The sequence below is a fragment of the Macrobrachium rosenbergii genome, chromosome 53 (assembly GCF_040412425.1).
Source record: "Macrobrachium rosenbergii isolate ZJJX-2024 chromosome 53, ASM4041242v1, whole genome shotgun sequence".
NCBI classification, from domain to species: Eukaryota; Metazoa; Arthropoda; class Malacostraca; order Decapoda; family Palaemonidae; genus Macrobrachium; species Macrobrachium rosenbergii.
In genome coordinates this window covers 18,097,824-18,116,948 of record NC_089793.1, presented here as the reverse complement: position 1 = coordinate 18,116,948, position 19,125 = coordinate 18,097,824, and the positions used below count along the sequence as shown (strand labels likewise).

Here is a 19,125-nt window from a genome sequence, read left to right as displayed (position 1 = left end):
ATATATATATATATATATATATATATATATATATATATATATATATATATATATATATATATATATATATATATATATATATATATATATATATACTGTACACACACACACACACACACATATATATATATATATATATATATATATATATATATATATATATATATATATATATATATATATATAACTTTTTTATCACATCATCGTGATTCATATATTAACAGAAAGAGAACGTTAATGTCTAATTGATGAACCACTGGAAATAATTATTTTCATATACAGCCGAAGGGAATTTTTAGTTGATAATAAGTTCGTCGTCCCGTGGGTGTTAATGCGTCCACTGTAGTCCTGGAGTTCTTGTCTCGCTGGTTTGAGCCCACGGGACGACGAACTTATTATCAACTAAAAATTCCCCTTCGGCAACATATATGAAAATGGCTATTTCCGAGGTAGAGCGAATTGGATATTAAAGGACGTTTAGAAGCCATTGATTATATATATATATACATATAATATATATATATATATATATATATATATATATATATATATTATATAATGTGTGTGTATGTTTGTGTGCATGTGTATGTATGTTTGTGTGTGTAAATAAATGGTCCCTACTGCTTAGTTGTTAACCTCCTCACACCCGGAATCCTCAGGATTCGATACCACGAGTGAAAAGCGTCTGGGACCCCTTTTCCTGAAATAGCCATTGTAACTCTGTTGACCTTTTATAGAGAATCATGTACGTGGTGGTTGGTCAGCTGTGATAGGTGGGTAGCGGCCAAGGTAGAGAAGCTACCACATCCTAAAAAATGAATTGCGGTTTTCTTAAAGGTTAACCAATCCCTCTATTATGAAAGACATTAGGTGATTATCTATCTATCTATCTATCTATCTATCTATCTATCTATCTATCTATCTATCTATCTATCTATATATATATATATATATATATATATATATATATATATATATATATATTTAAATATTTATATTTTATATATAAATATATAATATATTTATATAAATATTTATATATTTATATATATATATATATATATATATATATATATATATATATATATATATATAATCTTAATCTTGATAGCTGTAATTCAAGTTAACGTCTATCGTTGTTTCTAAACTAGGAACGGTTCAAATCCTGCCGAGGACGAAGCAGTTATCAGTTATTATTCCCCTTGATTGTAGGCCATTCTTAAGGTATAATGAACTGTATATTAAACGATATTTGGTGCTTGATATTTGTCAACACAAAAATGTCACATTTTTATAAAGCAGGGCGCCCCTCTTAACACTGATATAAACCTGCAAGCATTCAGGTTCTGCGATGTAGAATTTGTTAGGATGAATGAGATACTGGGAGTTTCACTTATTTAAGGCAGCAGCCTTTTTGCTCCACGGTGTCAAAGGCTTTGTCGGCATCCCCTTCTGTCGCTTTACAAATTGTTTTCAAAGTGTCATTGGCACAGCTGGCTGCTGTATTGATATACGACTTCACTTAAAGGAATATAGCGTGCACTACAATATTGTAAATGTACAGGGATAAGACTTATGAAGCATACGTTATGCTGCTTGATGAAGTACTACGGTTTTTACCGTTTCTTATGCTGTTTGTTGTAAACTTTCTGGAGGTAAATTGTCCTAATGTTAGATAAGTTCTGTTTGCCTAATTTGCTTGATAATGGTAATGACAGTTTTTACCAACAGGAAAGGAAAATATTTTCATTAGTATACTATTTTACATGTTTCAAAGGACCTGAAGACAGTTTTTAGGTATTCATCTAAGGTACTCGATCTTTATCGTCACTCGGTTCTGGGGCATCGCCTTTTGCAGCTTTAAAGGGTAATAAGGCCTCGTTTCTCTCTATTCCCGTCATTAGGTTGTTGTAGTTAATAATCCCACAGAGATGATCAACGTTGCACGATGTCATATCTTTTCTACACTTTGACTGTTTTGTTAGTGATTACTAAGTTTTTGTGAGGTAGGGGAATGAATTTCCTACTCATTATTTAGTTAGGCGGTCCTGTAGGCAGGTGTAGATGGTTTGGGTGGTGTAACTTTGTTTTCACTTTCTGAAAATGATATCTGAATACAACATTGGATCTTGGGGGCCATTTTCTTAAATTTATTTACTTTATCTCAGCAATGAACCAGATGGGTCCGATGAAGGTGAAGACAATGACGATCGTAGGTAGACTAGACTAGAGGATAGCGGGTTGGAATATGGTTGGGGTCAGGTAGTGTAACGTATTTGCAGGCTAATCCGAGGTTCATTTTGGGTATTTATTTCCCTGACACTGAACTTTCATTGGTTAACTGTAGTGCATGTTGGATCTTTCAGTGACGGGATGATTTGTATTAGGTAACTTGAATACTGATAGAAAACAGTTTGTTTAATATAGTCTTTCAAATAGGACAAGCAGCCTTTTGTCAACATTCAAACTAGCAACCTAAAAATCTCCCTGCAGTTGAGGGATCCCACCCACATTGCAGCCAACCAGTGTAAATTTAATGTCAGTTAAGTATGTATGAGGACCCAGTAAGTTGTCTAGCGTAGGTTGGAGATGATATAGTGTTGAAAAGTTGTATCCGACAGTAGTGATAGGAAGGAGGAAAGTGAGAGTTCAACCAAAATTAGTTGACTGAGTATGGCAAATATCAGGACAACGAAAACACCCACCAGGAAACCTTAAATTGCACAGTATTATAAAGATGAATGACGTATTAAATGTAAGAGAGGCTAATTTATTTCGTGTAGCAGTTTACCGAAGACATTGAGACACCTTTCTGTATTTTCAACTGGCCGTCCCCTAGTATTTGCTCTCAAAAAATTATTAGGAAATAGAAATCAAAGCAAGATAAAATTTAATAAGTTTTGATTACATGCAGGAATGCAGGATGGGGTAAATGAAATGGATGTCAAGGAAAAAACAGCAATCAGTAGTTGCTTATAGTTTCTCTTTTTCCAGAAAATTAAATTAGTAGAGCTAAATCTTCGGACTTTTTCATCGTTAAAAAAAAATGTATTATAAAATAACTGAAGGCAGCAAGTACAATACTTAGTATTGTATATATGGGTCCCTAAACAAAGTAACTTTTGGGAGGATCTCGGATCAAAACATACGAAGATCACTTGAAGTATCCGCTTTCTTAGTGCACAATTCGAACGGTCTTATTATCTGCGAATATTTGGAACACAGACGCTGATTATAATTGTTCAGTACAAAAACTCAGGTTGTCAATGTACCATGGAAACTTTTTCACTAACCTATATCTTCAGTTGTTATACTTTTTTCACTCCAACTTACCTTTTGCCTTCGCTGCTCTACGTGAGACAGTTATTTTTACAGATGATCAGGTGGAGCTTTCACGTTGAATTAGTTACCCATAAAATTTCGGTACTCTGACCCAAAGAAAACTAATGTAACACCAGTAACTCCTTTAATATACAAATGTTTTGTTGTCACAATTCACAGTAAAGTAGATTCCACTTGTTACTATTCATCCTTAATTATTTCAGGCTAATCACGTGTTACGTCATGAAAATTCGACCCAGGTAACCTGCCTCAGGGTATTTTGTTAGAAAAGAAAGCAGTGAGTCGTCAATAGGAAAAACAGCACACGCTTAGATCATAATAAAAATAAACACTGAAAGAAGTTTATCTTCCTGATAGGCTACTTTCAAAGTTTTTCCACTTTCATTGAGTAATTCCTTTTTCTTCTTTAATTTTCAGTTAATGCTTCAGTTTATATGTTGATATCCGAACTACGTTTATTTGTCAGAAAATAATTCCAGTCCTCCAAATTCCGTCTCCTTTTCATTCCCCTTCAATATATACCCATTTCGACAGTTCTTCCTTCTTTCCCGCAAATGACACTGCATATCGCTTCAAGTTATATATATATATATATATATATATATATATATATATATATATATATTATATATATATATATATATATATATATATATATATTTATATACTTTTATTTCCAATCCACAACCTTATTCATAAGGGATTTAGCAGTTCGAAAACTAGAAACTTCTCGTTCGAGTCCAGATTCAATAACTGTGGTTTTGTTCTTTTCCTTCCTCCCTCCTTTTGAAATCACACTCGTAAAGAAACCGGTCACAGTCGATGTAAGCATTTTTTAAGGCTAATGTACGAGTAAACGACAGGCCTGTTTTCCCTAGCATTAGTAGATAAGCATGCGGTATTTTTTAGAGAATCTGTTGTAGTGAGGAATACAGGATGACTAATCAGATGGCAGGAAAGGCGCACACCCTTTCACCGGCTAAGCACTTAGCTATTATTGTGGTATTCAAGGGCCAAGTAATAATGTCCGCATGTTTTTGTTGCTTGTCAGGTTGAGTTCTCAAAATGAAAATTACACTCAGGGAAACGTAAGTCCACATGTTTTCTTGCAGCATTCATTCAGATTTATATTAGCGAAACAAACCAAAGAGAATGTGCTGGGAATCACTTAAAGCTTACTATAAAAAAATCAGTGTAATTATAAATACAACAATAAGAGGATAACGGTTGTTGCTACTTTTTGTATGGATTTTAAATTGTATTGTAATCTTGTACAGTATATTTTTTTATAAATGCGGGCCTAGTTCTGAAATATAATTCTGGAATTACAGTAACTCTTCACCGTCGATGTTTTGCTTTTTCGTACAAAAAAAAAAATCATCATGGTTCCCAAAACTGAAAATCATTTCAATATAAATTCATCAGGAACATTACAATTTTAAAGATAAAAAGTCTGAGAACGGTTATTAAAAAAAACTAAGACTGTTTCGTTAAGGTAATCGAGAGCCATAATAATAAAAAAAAAATTGAAAATTATTAGTTTCAGAAACTTTAACAACAATTATTGGTCACCATATTCCACGTTTGTTATGGTAATTAACCAGACTTTTTTTTTTTTTTGTCGATGGGAATGAAAATTTTTAAGGTTCCGAAGATTAATGTATTGTAGTTTAATTGTAGTTAATTTTCCTTTTGAATTTCTGACTTATATAAAAGAATAAAGATGTTATTTACCTTTTTAAATTTGCTTTTCATAAATTTTTATAGTGACATGTACATATTCTGAACTTTTTCAAAGAATTCTTTGATCTTTTATATTCCATTTCTGTCACAAAAAAAAAATAGAAATAATTATGGTTATATTTATGAATTCGGATCAGTATTCGAGGAGTAAAACTGGCACAGGAAGTAAATGTTGTAAAATAAATTATTTTCTGTGTAGGTCTTTAAATTTTCTTAATAACTCACTATCATTTGTTCATTTCCCACTATTGACCTGTGTATACTTTCTTAATTTCCGTTTTGATAATAAATCCTTCTCATACCACATTCATGGCGATGTTCTGTTCCGATCACTGGTCCAGATATACTGTATATACCCGAAAGAATGCATATCCTACAGAAACTCATTTTATTTTCCCGGTCATTTGAAAAACTTAGTCCTGGAATATGCAGTTATATAGAAATTAAAGCTAGTGAGGACTTCTCGATCAGTTAAGTTAGATTAAGTCTCCTCGAACACAGCTTAACATTAACTGACTTTGCCCAATTGACGAAGGCCCCGAAATGCACAAGCACCATCACCGCCCCTACCCTCTCCCCCCCCACCCGTGTCTGCATGCGATCTCCGCACTAAGCAGGTTATATATAGTTCTTGTAACACACTTACTGTGTGCTACCGTGCATTCTCTCTCTCTCTCTGTCTCTCTCTCTCTCAGAGCAGAGCAGAGCAGAGCTGCCGTCAATCGTCATTACAGCTAAGCACAAGAATCCACCCGAATAGCTTTATTTTCATGGATATCAACAGTGAGTCTTAGTGACTGACTGTTTTTTTGTTATAGGTAATACTTTATAGGTTAGTCTTTCGAGAAAATGTGAACAATGTAATTTCATCTTACATATGAGTTGGGATGCAAAAGCCTCATTTTTCGGGATTACTGTTACTTGATTGATAACTCAGTGGTTAAGCTAACGCCACAAGAATATAAAGGTTAAATCTGTCACACGGAGAGTTTATAACCATTAATTGTATAAACTCAAATACTGAATTTCTATGGCGTTTGTTTTACTCACAAGGTTAGAAATTCACGAAAAACCACTCTTATCACAGGTAGTGTACTTTATTATTAGCATACAAACTGGGCGAAATCCATATTTGTTAGTAGTCCTTACTGCTACAGGATTTATTGTCTAGTTTACGTTAAAACACTGTAAAAAAAAGGGGGGGGACGGTGCAAAACTTTGTTCATGTAAATTATTAGCTTGAAAACACCTAATGCCACATTTCGAAAGAGCAATACTCAAATTGTTACCAGTACAAAAAATAACGGATAAATGTTTTATGATACTAGTGAGTTTGCATATATAACAATGGACAGAGATATAGATACCTAAGAATTATTGTTTTCCTAGATCGAAGTGTAAATAAAAAAAAACTGATAATGTAATAACATTTTGTGTTATTTTTTCTCTTTCTTTTTTTTGTTGAATAATCCGTCTATATTTAGTTATTCCTATTCTTAGCAGGTTAGAAAACGTTCTGAAAGCCTATAAGGAAAATACAAGGAAAATACAAAAAAATTAGGTTAAAACTTAGCTTTAATCCATGCTTATAGAACTGCCAATATACTGTAAGTACTTCACTGTTGATATGAAATATTATATCATCATTATTATCATTATATGATCACTGGCCTTACTTAAAATCTTCAGCAGATGTTTGAAAATGTTGGGCCCCTAATGTTTAAAAATGATACAGGGTTAAGTGACATATTCTATGAGATTTGCTAAACTGGCGATGTTTCGGTTATACTTGTATATTGATTCACACTTATTGAAATACCTAGTATAAATGCTTGAAATATTTACCCTTTTTGTGTCAGTTCATGAACTGTGTAAAGTTTCTCTTTTTCTCTCTCTCTCTCTCTCTCTCTCTCTCTCTCAAGAGCTGTAATTTTGTACCACATCTATTTCATTTAAAGTCATAATGTATTTTACGAAATTAACTGCACTAGAGCAAATTATTTTTTAGCTTGTATCGCAAAGCAAACTAATTAAATCCATCAACGCCTGTCAGGGATTTCAGAGCACTCCCTTTATACATAGTTACGAGATATCACAAGATAAAGCAAGGGTAAATTGGTAAGTATAATTTGAAGTCAATTCATGAAAATGACAAATAGAGTCAACTTGCTTTCGTTTTGGGAGTTATGTAAAGTAAAAGAGTAATAATCTTTTCGTTCGTGTTTGTGGTTATGTGTCACTCGAAACAACTTATCGGAAAATTTTAAATAACATTTGTTCATGCCTAAGAAGTAAGATGTAATAGTGTTCCCCTTATCACCATTCAAAGTGAATGGAATTTATACCTTAGTAAATACTTAAACTGCTGAAAATCGTTGGTTTGGGTGATTCGAAGTACCGTACGGTAATTTCCTTATACATTGCTTTTCAAAACCCTCGGGGCGGTTCTTGAAATCAGTAGCTACGCTACTTTGCTATTCCTCTCCTAGTTGTAAGATCTGTCGTCCCTCGGTCCCCAATCAACTTGAAAGTTTCTCGAACTGAGTGTCACTCGGGAGGGCCAAGTCGTCGCTGAGGCCGACGAGGGAAATTCCGTCTTTATTCGCGGAGAGGTAATGTCCTGAAAGGAGAACAGGAGGATAAGAGGGAAAATTAAATTTTTTTAAATTAAATTTTTTCCCCAAACAGTTAGCTAGCAAAATTCACCTCCAAGCATTTTAAGACGAGGAAAAAAAAAAAAAAAAAAGAAAATTAGGGGACAGTTCTCAATAGAAATAGTAAGGGCGCGGAGTCTTTTTCTTACCAGAAGTAGAAAGGAAATCTTGGAGCGTGCTGGTATACGTCTCAATAAAAGTAGAAAAGAAATCTAGGATTATACTTCTTTTATAGAAACGGAAAGAAAGTGTGAGAGTATACTTCTCGACAGGAATAGTAGGAATAACAAGTAAATGCGAGACTACTTGTCCATTGAACTTATTGCTATATGTCATTTTTGAGCAAGTGCTTCATAAATTAATTTACTGGCTGAATAAAATCTTGACATAAGATTAATATTCCAATATAATTTCAGTGGTGAGTAGCTAAAAAAAAAATCGACCTATTTATTTTACCCATCTTCTCTCCCGTTACTTATTTGGCCATTCGTTTCCTTCGTTATTTGACATGTATTCGAGCTCTCGCACTGTAATGGTGCTAGTGGATGTTACGGGCTTTATTATTTATAGGTAATCCGTGTCTTTACCCTACTACTGTTGATTATTAGGTATGTGACTTACCAGTGCTAATATGCTTGATTCTGACAGCTGAACCTCCTTGCACATAAGAAATGTAGAAGAATCTGTTGTCTGTTTGCAGAAACGCGGTGGGAGGCGTCGTCATTGCCTGTAATAGAATAATCATGATATGATTTCGGCAGAAAAAAACAATTTTTGTATTTTTTACTAACTGATTATTTGTACATTGTATATGGTTATTCAAGGTATGAGTGGGTTGCTTTAGTATGGAACACAGTACGCAGTTGCCGTCAGACTTCGCTTGACCAAAATAATATATAGATAAATGATATATGAGCCAAGCTTCTCCAGTTGCGTCAGAAAATATTCGCTGGATAACAATGTCAAGATATAGGGTGACGAGGGATAATTGGAATTATATTTAAAGAAATTAGATCGTTAGAAATTAGGCAAATGCTGTGGTTCAGAATGACGTAAATTGACGGAGCCAAAAATAAGTCAGGATAACTGCCACAGTCTGCAAAAACAAAACACACAACACACGCACACACACACTTGCACTTTAAAGAGCGTTACAAATGTTTTTCTTTGGAGATAGTTTTCCTTGCGTTCTTACTGGGTAATCAGGAACTCTGTACTATTTATCTACCAGTCGTCCTGATACCTTTGACTGCGGAATTTCAAAAATATAAATATCTTATTCTACACAAAAGCTATATATTGTTCCTAACTCTGTCTGTAGCTATAGAAATAATAGCGTAATTGTTATATGCATCAGATATTTCGCTCTACCTTTGTCAGAACATAATTTTCTACTTTAGGGTGTCAGCAAACATCCCTGATCTTTAACTGCTACATAACTTTGCTAGAAGTGTTGGATTTATTTTTCCTAACAATGGGGATTATGATTTATTACACAGTTGTGAAAGAACGGGATTGGCCATCTACCATAAAAGGGGTACCATTTTAAGAAGGGCTGTAATGCTAGTTTAATTGAAGGTCTGCGTCCAACTACCGCAATTTTTCTTGCCCTTTCATAAAGTGGTAAGTTAATTTTATGTTGATTTTTTTTTCTTTGTTTTTATTTTCTGTTCCTCTCTACTCCTCATCTCTTCATTTGTCCCTTTTCATTAACAGGAATTTTATTCCGTAGAAAAGGCCTTTATGTCTTATTCCACATGTTTTTTTTACCATATTTTGAATATTGACAGTAATAACAAATTCATCAGAATTCTTCTGAATTACATAGTGTTTCATGAAGAGTTATTTTACAACCTTTTCTTGCTTTTCTTATGAAAGCACTCTATAGGATCTGTGACGATTGCCACACTCATAAGCCGATGATCCTGTCTTTAAGAAATCAGGGACCACACGAATTTTATATTAAGTCTTATCTTAAGTTGGCCTTCATAATGAAGTTGCGGCATCTCTGACAAAGGTAAACAAAATCCTGTGCGTGTTTAAATTTCGTAAAACTTGAAATTCAACCCTTGTTTCGTACCTAATGATTCTGTATTTTTTATACTTCACGTTCTGTCATTTAACTGAGGCTCTCTCTCTCTCTCTCTCTCTCTCTCTCTCTCTCTCTCTCTCTCTCTCTCTCACTACATATGACAGTCTTCATCATTGCCAATTAATGCTGAACATTCCTTTACCCAAGGACGCATGATCTTTTCCTTCCATCGAATTTTTTATTTTTTTTTATTTTCCCCTCCACCGTTATTACTCACCATAACAGCCACCGAATGAGGAGAGACAGCGTGTAAATACCCGTTTCCTCTTGGCGTTTCAATGACAACAACTTCGCCCGATCCTGGAAGTGCTGGGGATACGTGAAAGTGGTGTAACCGGAAGTACACTGGAATAAAACAAATTAATTGTCATCACTCCTTCCTATTTCATGATCGATCATTGGTGTTCCGTTCACAGTTTATTTTTAGTTTCGTTTTTGGTTTTCTAATTGGAGTCTGTCTTTCATGGACTTTGTGTTATCCGTTTTGTTACCAGAATCTAATAAATAAAAGATAATCTTACAGGAGGGAATTCTATGATAACTGCTTTCGTCGTTTAGTACCAGAAAACAAAAAGGTTACGAAGGGGAAATTGAAGTGCAAAGTTAGGAATTATCCGTAATCAGTAATTGGCTGATTAATTCTAAAAGATCTGAACAGATTTTACAAGTTTCCCAATTCTAACAGGACTACATTTTAGACATTATTCTCTATTGTAATACGGGAGTCTGCATTTTAGGCAAATTTCAATACGCAGTTTTTCATTTTCATCTATTAGAAAATAAAGCCATTGTCTGCACTTAACTTAAATAACCACATTATAAGGAAACTGCCACAAATCATAGTATTGAGATTAAGGTTAATATTCCCAACACTTACTTTCGAATGATCCAGCCAGAGAATAAGGTTCATCCAGTATCGATCCTAAGGCCAAGGGTCCGGCTTTTAATTAGCAGATTACAGCCTATTTGGTTTTAAATATTCTTTTTGTAGAGTAAGAAATCGAAAATTACGCTTAAATTATTTTATCTTCACAACTTACCTTCATCCTCCTTGGATGTGTGAGAACCGACGTGTACATCAACTATGCTCTTAGGTGAAGAGTTGGCCTTGAGGTACAGGTCTTCCTCGGTATCTTTCAGTCTAAAACGAGCTGTACTCGTGGTGTTGTACTTGACTCTGACCACGGATTCGTGGACCGACATGACAGTAGCTCCTGTGAAATATTTGAAAGTATCAGAAATATTGAAGAGGTAGTCAAGCGAATAAATACCAGAACTGAAAGAGTTTATTTCACGATAGTATAGGAGACAGATAATTCTATAAAATTTTTTAGTTTTATTTAAATTTTGTTTTTTTACTTCTTCCTCTTTATTAATCAAAATTTGTTAGGGGAATGATATTCCTCGTGTTTTACCCAAAAATATTTCATTCACATTCGAATTGTTTTTAAACTTTAACAGGACTAGAATAACTAAACTGAGTTTTTAATTTTCATTTTGTTTCACAGATTATTTCTCGCCAACGTTACTTTTCATTCAGTCCATTCCCATCTGTTCTCACTTTGTTTACAATTACTTGAAGTACATTCCCACTTGCAGCTTGCCCAGTCGACCGAGCTGTAAATGTGCTGTGGTGCTTGGCTGGAACTCATTGGTGGAAAAGGAAGGAGCAGGCTGTTTACTTACCCCACCATTCTCCACAATTCGGTGGCTCATTATGCATGTCTTTACAAGACTTGTCCATAACCCATCAGATTGGCTTGCTAACCTTGTAGCATGTTGGTAGCGCTCGGCTCACAAATCGAGGAGTGTGTATCCCTTATCATACACCCTGACTAGCTACTACAGTTCTTCATTACTACTACAAAACTAGAGAAAAGTTTGATATCTGCGGCTAGACAGACACTCTTAGGTGGATCCCTCACTGGCTACAGCCTTTTTTTTACCTTTGCCTAAACATACGATAAATCATATTTCCTTTCATTATTCGTAATAATGAGAGGTCACGGTATTAAAATCGGTATCTATGTCGTTGGATGAATTCAGTCTCCGGGGTGGTGGAGGTGGTCTTTGATGCTACCTATAGTAAGAGAGGACACGCGCGGTAGTGATAGTTTCTTAGGTATACATCATTTTGTAGTCACTTCTTTAATATTTGGGGCCTGGCAAAACCTCACCCAGTCTTTTTCTCTTTTCCCAAACCCAGATATCTAGTGATCTTCCCTCGATCCTGTTTCTCATCTCTCAAAGTTTTGCTTCAGATAGGCCTGATGATTATCATGGTATCAACACACCTTTAGTTAGACTTGTGCATGTTGAATCTGTTCACCTTTGGTCTCTACACTCTTTTTACATGCTGTGGTTCTCTACTTATGATACACCAGGTAACCCCTTTTTGAATACTTGAATATCATCCACACCAATGCAGGAGAAAATGAGATACAGTAGTTTCCTCTGCTCACGAGATAAAACAGATCGTCCAACGAGCTGCACATTTTCCAGGTCATAAGACGAATGCATCCAGCTTAAAAATAATTTCTTTGAAAACTTTTGAGTCATTTGTGTTTGCTTTTGATGTCTCTAGGGTAGTTGAGAGCCAGGAATAAGACTGTTAACTAGACTTCCTGCACATGGTTTGATTGCTCTATACCTTTTGTTGTTGACAGTGCAACATTTTCTCCCCTTCACATCCGCACCGGTGTTTCTTAGAATTTTGTTCTCTCCTCTACTCCTTTTTTTTTCTGCTGATAATTGAAACTCCTTATTTCATATGCATCATCTTCCAAGCCCTCTTCATTTCTTTCTCCGAGTCTGGAATTTCGCTTTCTTTGTCTCTTAATATTGATCCCTAGAGCTCGCGTGAATAGGAATCCAGTAACATCGACGAATTCACGGCCTCCATTAATTATTTGTAACTATCTCCCCCATCCAGGCTCATCAATATCTTGGGGTTCATGTTACTTGAAACCTGTCTCAGAAATATCACATAGTTCAAATTGCTAAATGTCTCTCTCTCTCTCGATATTAAGCTTTTATGCTGAACATGTTCTTCACTGTCTGTAGGACTGTTCTGATATTTGGGGTACTTTTAGTATCTTTTGTTTCCTACCACGACAGGACTGTATCCAAGGTAACTGAACTGATTAATGATTCATAACTAATCGCATCTCTCGATACTTTTCTCTCCTCCATAAAGTATTATTTAAGACACTTCTGACTTGAAACCCATGAAGGAATTCCTTCCTCTATCAGGCGTCCTTGCAACAACCATCGGGCCCTTTTCTAACATCTCGGTTGGAATCAGCGAACTTCGGATTACACCAAGCATGAGAATCCTCTTCCTATTTCTGTTTTTGTTTACTTTCATAATGAAACATGCCTCTCTAGAAGTTATGCTCATCTCTAAATTCTACCTTCTTTTCCTCGTTTTCATTTTCCTTGTTTGTTTTGGGTCTATGCTAGAAAGGGACGTTTAGTTTCGTTCTTGCTGGCCTTCACACATGAGTAGTAGAATTCTGTCATTCCTGCTTCATTTCCTGTTTTCTGTAATTTTCCATCATCAAGAAGAGGGTTTCCCACTGTCTTTTAGATTTTCTGTATTTTTTTTCTTCCTCTCTTTTCGCGTTTCTCGGGCCTGGTATAAATAAGGGGTAACGCCTTCAAATCTGATTATGCAATTGCGCAGGAGGAACATCATACACCATCATGCACGGCACCCTTTTTATAGATTATGAGAAACATCTACAGTACTTCACATATTCAAAAGTTCTGAAAGTGTTGCAGTTAACTTAACTGATTTTGTTCCTCTATAATTTGCGATAACGTGCATTTCATACAATCACTGTGGAACATGGCGAATCATTCGTTATGGCTTTTGATGTCTCAAGGGTAGTTGATAGTCAGGAATAGGTCTCTTTTCCTGCTTGCAAGCACTAGCTTTTTTATATCTAATCGCTTTAATTTTTTGGTGTTAACAGTACAACATTTCCTTCTTTTCCCGCCTTTTTTTTTTTTTTTAGGATTAAGTACCCTCCTCTACACTTATTTTGTAGTCGGCACCTCACAACTTCCGTTCTTATCCCAGGACGATACATTTACATCCTCTGTTCTCTCCAATATATCCTTTCATTAATGCATCCTTGAAAAAATCAAGTAGTGACAAACATAACTTAAGGCAGCTATTTGCCAATGCACATACTTGCATGAATTCCATTGTCACTGAGACATCTTCAATCTCAAAGTTAACCACACCACATCTCGTCATTACTTCCATCATTACTCTCAAAAGTTCTTTGAGAAAGGAAGAGTGTATCTTAAATATTATGATCATATGTAATATATATATCTGTTATACATACATATATATATATGTTATATATATATATATATATATATATATATATAATATATATATATTATATATATATATATATATATATATATATATATATATATATATATATATATATATATATATATATATTTATTTATTTATTTATTTATTTATTTGTGTGTATGTGTGTGTTTGTTAGTCTATATATATATGTGTATTACAAGACAATATCTTCTAGTTATAGCCATTCGTGCAGTAAGCACTTAATGTTGCCTTTTAACGTTATCTATGTGTATTTGATTCCCTTCAGTTCAAAGTCCGTATACAATGGCGATCAAACATTTTTAGCGTCCATATTGCAAGAAAATACAATACAGCAAAGGCAAGCAAGCGGAAAAGTTCAAGCGCTGTGTCAAAGCTTTAAAAAAACAAATAAAGATTAAAAATTTTTTGTAAGGTAGGAAAGTTCGGCTGAGCTGTGAAGACCGACAGATCTATTTCCAATAATAGTTTGCAGTTTGGCTTAAATTCTTTTTGGGCATTCTTTATATCATATTTGACTTCATTTCTCACAAACCTTGTTTCCTTTTAATCACATGACCGCGTTCAAACTTCAGAATTCTCATGCTGTTTATAATGAAACAAAGGTTTTAAGAGATGAAAACGTGAATAGCGACAGATCCAGATTCTTCCTATTAAAATCAGCAGTTAGAGAAGGCAAAGGCAGTTGTTTTGTTTTCGAGGTGTAAATATTTGCTGATGAAAACAGTATGAATTACAGGAGCACGCTATGAAAGTCGTTAAAGTCAAGCTGCAACTGTGGATAGTTCTCCCTAAAAGAAATCAGGTACGTTTTCTTTGTTATGGTTGATTGTAATGAAAATGAAGCTTTTTATAGCAGACAAATGTAATTTGCTTACTTAATTTTCGAATTCGAATAGTAGCTGCTACTCTTTTACTACTTGGTGATTCTTCTGCTGATCGGATAGCTTTCCCTGTCCTCCGAAATTCCTTCGAAAATAAAATCAGGAAAGATTATGTTAGATCGTAATGTAATGCTTCTCTGTAATTAAATACGTAAAGAGACAAAGGTAGTTGATGCTATGTAGTTGATTTCTCAAAGGCAGTTAGTAAAATATACCCGGAAGAAGTGGTTGAGGTTAGTAGAGTTGAATAGGGCGTAAGTAAACACGTTATGATGAATCAGTGTTTATATTCCTTCTATAAAACTGCTATTCTTTGGCTGAAAGTGACTGGGGGAAAGAGGAGAGTTAAAATGTTCGAGAATGCGATATAGAATCGGACCAAAGTATAATTACAAAGAACTTTCCTGGAAAGAACAGTGGCTATTTTTGTAAGAAACAGACACAATACCAGTAAGAAAACTTTCTGATGAAGGCAGATGCAAGAAGTGCCAGGGATAACTGACTGACTGATTGAACGAGAGGAGATCTGGAGATGGGATTATGTTTGCATGAGCAATAAAAGAATAAGTCAGCACAGAAAATTTAACATTCTTGACAGTCAGAGATATGTAAAATGTTATCTAAACTGAAACTAATATAAAAAAAAATCTTATATGCATCTCCAAATTTGATTCCTGGATGAAAGAAATTAGTGGGATGAATCATATAAGTTTATATTTTAAATGGTATAAGTAGAATAACTGAATCAGTGATATATCAGAGGAACCAGAACAATTAGAGTAAAGGATTAACGAAGAAAGAAACCATAGAGGCTACAGTGCATGATCATATGCAGAGACTGTGCATACTTTCACCCATATACTAACCATGCTGAAAGGCATTTCAAAGGCTGTGTCCTGTGATATCTCTCCCAAATCGTATGCATACGACAACGTTAAACTTCTGACGAACTCGACTAGGCAGTTATGCGACCATCCAGCCACGTTTATATCATTCACTTTGAGTAGTCTATCTTGCTGCCTGAAATACAGATAAGTAACTAAATATTTTCGTTAATAGAATTGGAAAGTTCTTGGCTTTATAAAAAATACTGTCAAGAGCTTTCAGTTTTCAGACTCCAGCCACAAATAAATCTCCAAAATTTTATTATTAAGAAAATCACTTTTCTCCAAATTAATGCATTTTCTAAGATTAGTTGGATCATGCTTGGTTCCCAGCGTCATTCATTATTTCGTTGTTCGAATATTCAAAATTCATGCCATCAAATAATAATTGAATTCTCAGTTTTTTTTTTTATTTTATTTCCTTCCAAAAATCTTCCGAATTTCAAAAGCTCCTCCTACCCATGTATAATTGGTCAGTCTTCCTTCTGCCGTATATCTAAATGTTCGAGTGTTCTTCAAAAGTTCTTTACCAGCAAAATAAAATGAAAATTCTAAAATGCCCTTTCCCTCATATGAATGTTAACTAGGTCATCCAAGCTTATTCCTGCCACCAGATACTTATAGAATCTCTAAGGTTCATTTTACAATAAAGTGGTAGCCTTATCTTCAAAGATTCATTCTAGCCAATATAGATGAACTCTTTTGACTGATATCTCATGTGATAATTTCAGAAAATTTTCATGCAATAAAATTCCACTTAAACTTCAAAGGCTCTTCATATAAAACCTCATAAGATGTACACAGGTCCCTTTTCTATACTTACTGGATTTTCAAAGCAGACAGGGGCGAGACAGGCGACATCTTGTATACAAAGTGGTCGCCCATTGTTTGATCTGTTGCTATGAACATCCCAAGAATGATGGTGGAAGTTTTGGTTGGTCCACTGAACGGGTCATACAAGGTTAATTCCGTTACGAACTTTCCTGATAGATTCATCTGTGAGAAAGATGTGGTCATTAATGGAGTATCTTTGTGTGCCTGTTTTTCTATTATTTATTCTTTTGCAAGAGATTTTACGTATGCATACATACATGCGTGTGTGAGAGAAATTCTTACATACAGACAGACATGAAGGCATAGATATTTTTAGATTATTTTTGTTGTTATAAAAGTTTCAAGTGTGTGGGTTCCAACTTGAAGGTATCCTAGAGCATCCTTTCTTTATGGTATATCCTGCAATAAAATGTTGGAAATGCATTTTGTCATTCTCGAATTGCGTCATTGGTCAATTAAACTGAAGTGTACACTAATTTGTGACGATTGTAGGACAGGGTGCTTACTGGTAAGCCTGGTTGTTCATCAAGCATTGCTAACGTTAGAGCTGGGTAAATCTCTTGATGACAGGAATATGACAATTAAAACTGATGACATCAGTTTTAATTGTTGGCTTGTAAGGTGTTTTAGGATTACCAAGCGATAGTTGACGCTTTCCTAGTTTAGAATTATGGTGCCATTTCCTTCAGGAGTTGAAGGATGTAATTATAGGTGCCCTAAGTGATTTTCCGGTCGCACCGTTTTGTACCAAACTAGTTAGATATTTTCTGAGTTTGTCTGTGTCCTATTGCATGGTCTTCATCATCCTGAAGAAAGGACAGCTGATATGCTGTTCTGATTTTTTCTCTTGCACAGGATATTACTTTAGGTAGTCTGCTTGGATGCTGGGTTGACACGTAGGGAGAAAACGCCTGACGCGGTTTTGAAACGCCACTTACAATAAATGGTTTTATGTTTTCTGTTGCATAATTTCATACGTTAGTTTAATCTCATAATACTTCCCAGATAAGTCCCACAGTGAATCGCTAGGAAAATGGCTGAGAAACAAACCGTCATAATGTACGTATTAGCTACTAACATTAGACTGCTCAGGTCTGATATACGATGCCAGGAGAGCAACAGTGGACGCTGTTCACTGGGCAGTGGAAAGTGGCAGGCGTTATCGCAAAAAAACGTAGAACGAAAGAATGATGAAAATGTGGGTAAAACTGGCTGACCACCACCACCACCACAGTCATCAACATTAGTAATCAGTGATTGCTGTCAGTCGTGAACATTGGCCTTAGCAAGAGCATAACCTTTTAGGATAATTTGATAAATGACTTTCTAAATTAGAAATGAATGTAATAAGCGGGTAGGTCACAGATAACATGCAAATCTATTTGGGCGATCTTGATAAAGGCATACCGGAGAGCTGAGACTATTCAGCTGATGCTGAAACCTCAGGCTCTTGGGCTGAGTCTGGCAAATAGGCTGTCAAGCAGATTTAATAGCAATTACTCTTCTATAGAATCTATCGGAAAATTTGCGGGAGGAACCAACCAGTTTTTAGTGTGCATATGCAAAAGACAATGATCCTCTATAGGAAAGGACAGGCTGCATAAAAGTTTCCAGACGGCCAAAAAAAGACGTAACAAAATGATACTGAAATTAGATGCAGAATACAAGCAAATGACTGACTTATCCTCACCTCTGTATTATATGGAGTTTCTGTCGAATACCTTAGGAAGCAGTGTTATGCCCTACCAGTTACTAAAGTAATCAGAAAATTATAAACATTTATGTTAATATAAATAATATACCGAAAATTTCATCACACACTAAAGTTTGTTATACTTTTTTAAACATACGTACTAAAAGCACATTCGTCTTAGGAAAATGAGTAGCAGAATGTCGTAACTAAAGTGACGCTCCTCTGTCATACTAAAACAAGTGCAGACACTATCGTACTAAAACAAGTGCAGACACAAATGCAGCTACAAACACGAACAAAACTCACTTAAAATACCAATCGTGTACTCACAGTGCTCCCTGGTGCTCTGCTGCCTCGCCACGATGCAGTTCTTCTCATAGTGGAAGACGGTGATGGTCCTGGCTGAGCTTTTGAGTAACTGTTGTACGAGAGAGACTCTGTGCTCCTTGACCTTGGCATTGACTTCGAGGAAGGACCGTCTAAGGATGAAATGGCCTTGAGGATAGAAGTTGAGACTCCGTCATCGCCATCATCATCTCTTTCCACCAGGCTCGACCGTCTCTCCGAGTCCGGCCTGCCTGCAATGACAGCGGTTGCGAACCTTAATAAATAGATACATACACA

The 19,125-nt window shown here is 35.2% G+C and overlaps 2 protein-coding genes and 1 long non-coding RNA gene across 7 annotated transcripts in view; 1 reads left to right on the top strand and 2 right to left on the bottom strand.

The window, feature by feature from the left end:
- The window catches only part of LOC136834332 (uncharacterized), a 151,544-nt gene extending 145,951 nt beyond the window's left edge, over positions 1 to 5,593 (bottom strand). Inside the window, exons 1-2 of one of the 2 annotated variants that reach the window (XR_010851745.1) lie at positions 5,546 to 5,593; positions 3,334 to 3,586 (exon numbers count right to left, since the gene is read on the bottom strand). This is a non-coding gene — a long non-coding RNA (uncharacterized lncRNA). Of the gene's footprint in view, positions 1 to 3,333; positions 3,587 to 5,076; positions 5,523 to 5,545 lie in introns of those variants that run through there. The other variant, XR_010851746.1, reaches the window with a different exon arrangement.
- LOC136834330 (homeobox protein aristaless-like) overlaps positions 1 to 19,125 on the top strand; it is a 389,926-nt gene that overhangs the window by 193,820 nt on the left and 176,981 nt on the right. The gene's annotated exons all lie outside the window — the stretch shown is intronic.
- LOC136834329 (uncharacterized) overlaps positions 6,164 to 19,125 on the bottom strand; it is a 20,658-nt gene continuing 7,696 nt past the window's right edge. For 2 of the 3 annotated variants that reach the window (XM_067096824.1, XM_067096825.1), the window contains exons 5-12: positions 18,832 to 19,079; positions 16,798 to 16,970; positions 15,957 to 16,110; positions 15,085 to 15,175; positions 10,872 to 11,045; positions 10,049 to 10,176; positions 8,361 to 8,466; positions 6,164 to 7,705 (exon numbers count right to left, since the gene is read on the bottom strand). In XM_067096824.1, coding sequence (XP_066952925.1) covers positions 7,605 to 7,705; positions 8,361 to 8,466; positions 10,049 to 10,176; positions 10,872 to 11,045; positions 15,085 to 15,175; positions 15,957 to 16,110; positions 16,798 to 16,970; positions 18,832 to 19,079 — 1,175 coding nt within the window. In that variant the 3' untranslated portion in view covers positions 6,164 to 7,604. The remainder of the gene's footprint in view (positions 7,706 to 8,360; positions 8,467 to 10,048; positions 10,177 to 10,871; positions 11,046 to 15,084; positions 15,176 to 15,956; positions 16,111 to 16,797; positions 16,971 to 18,831; positions 19,080 to 19,125) is intronic. The other variant, XM_067096826.1, reaches the window with a different exon arrangement.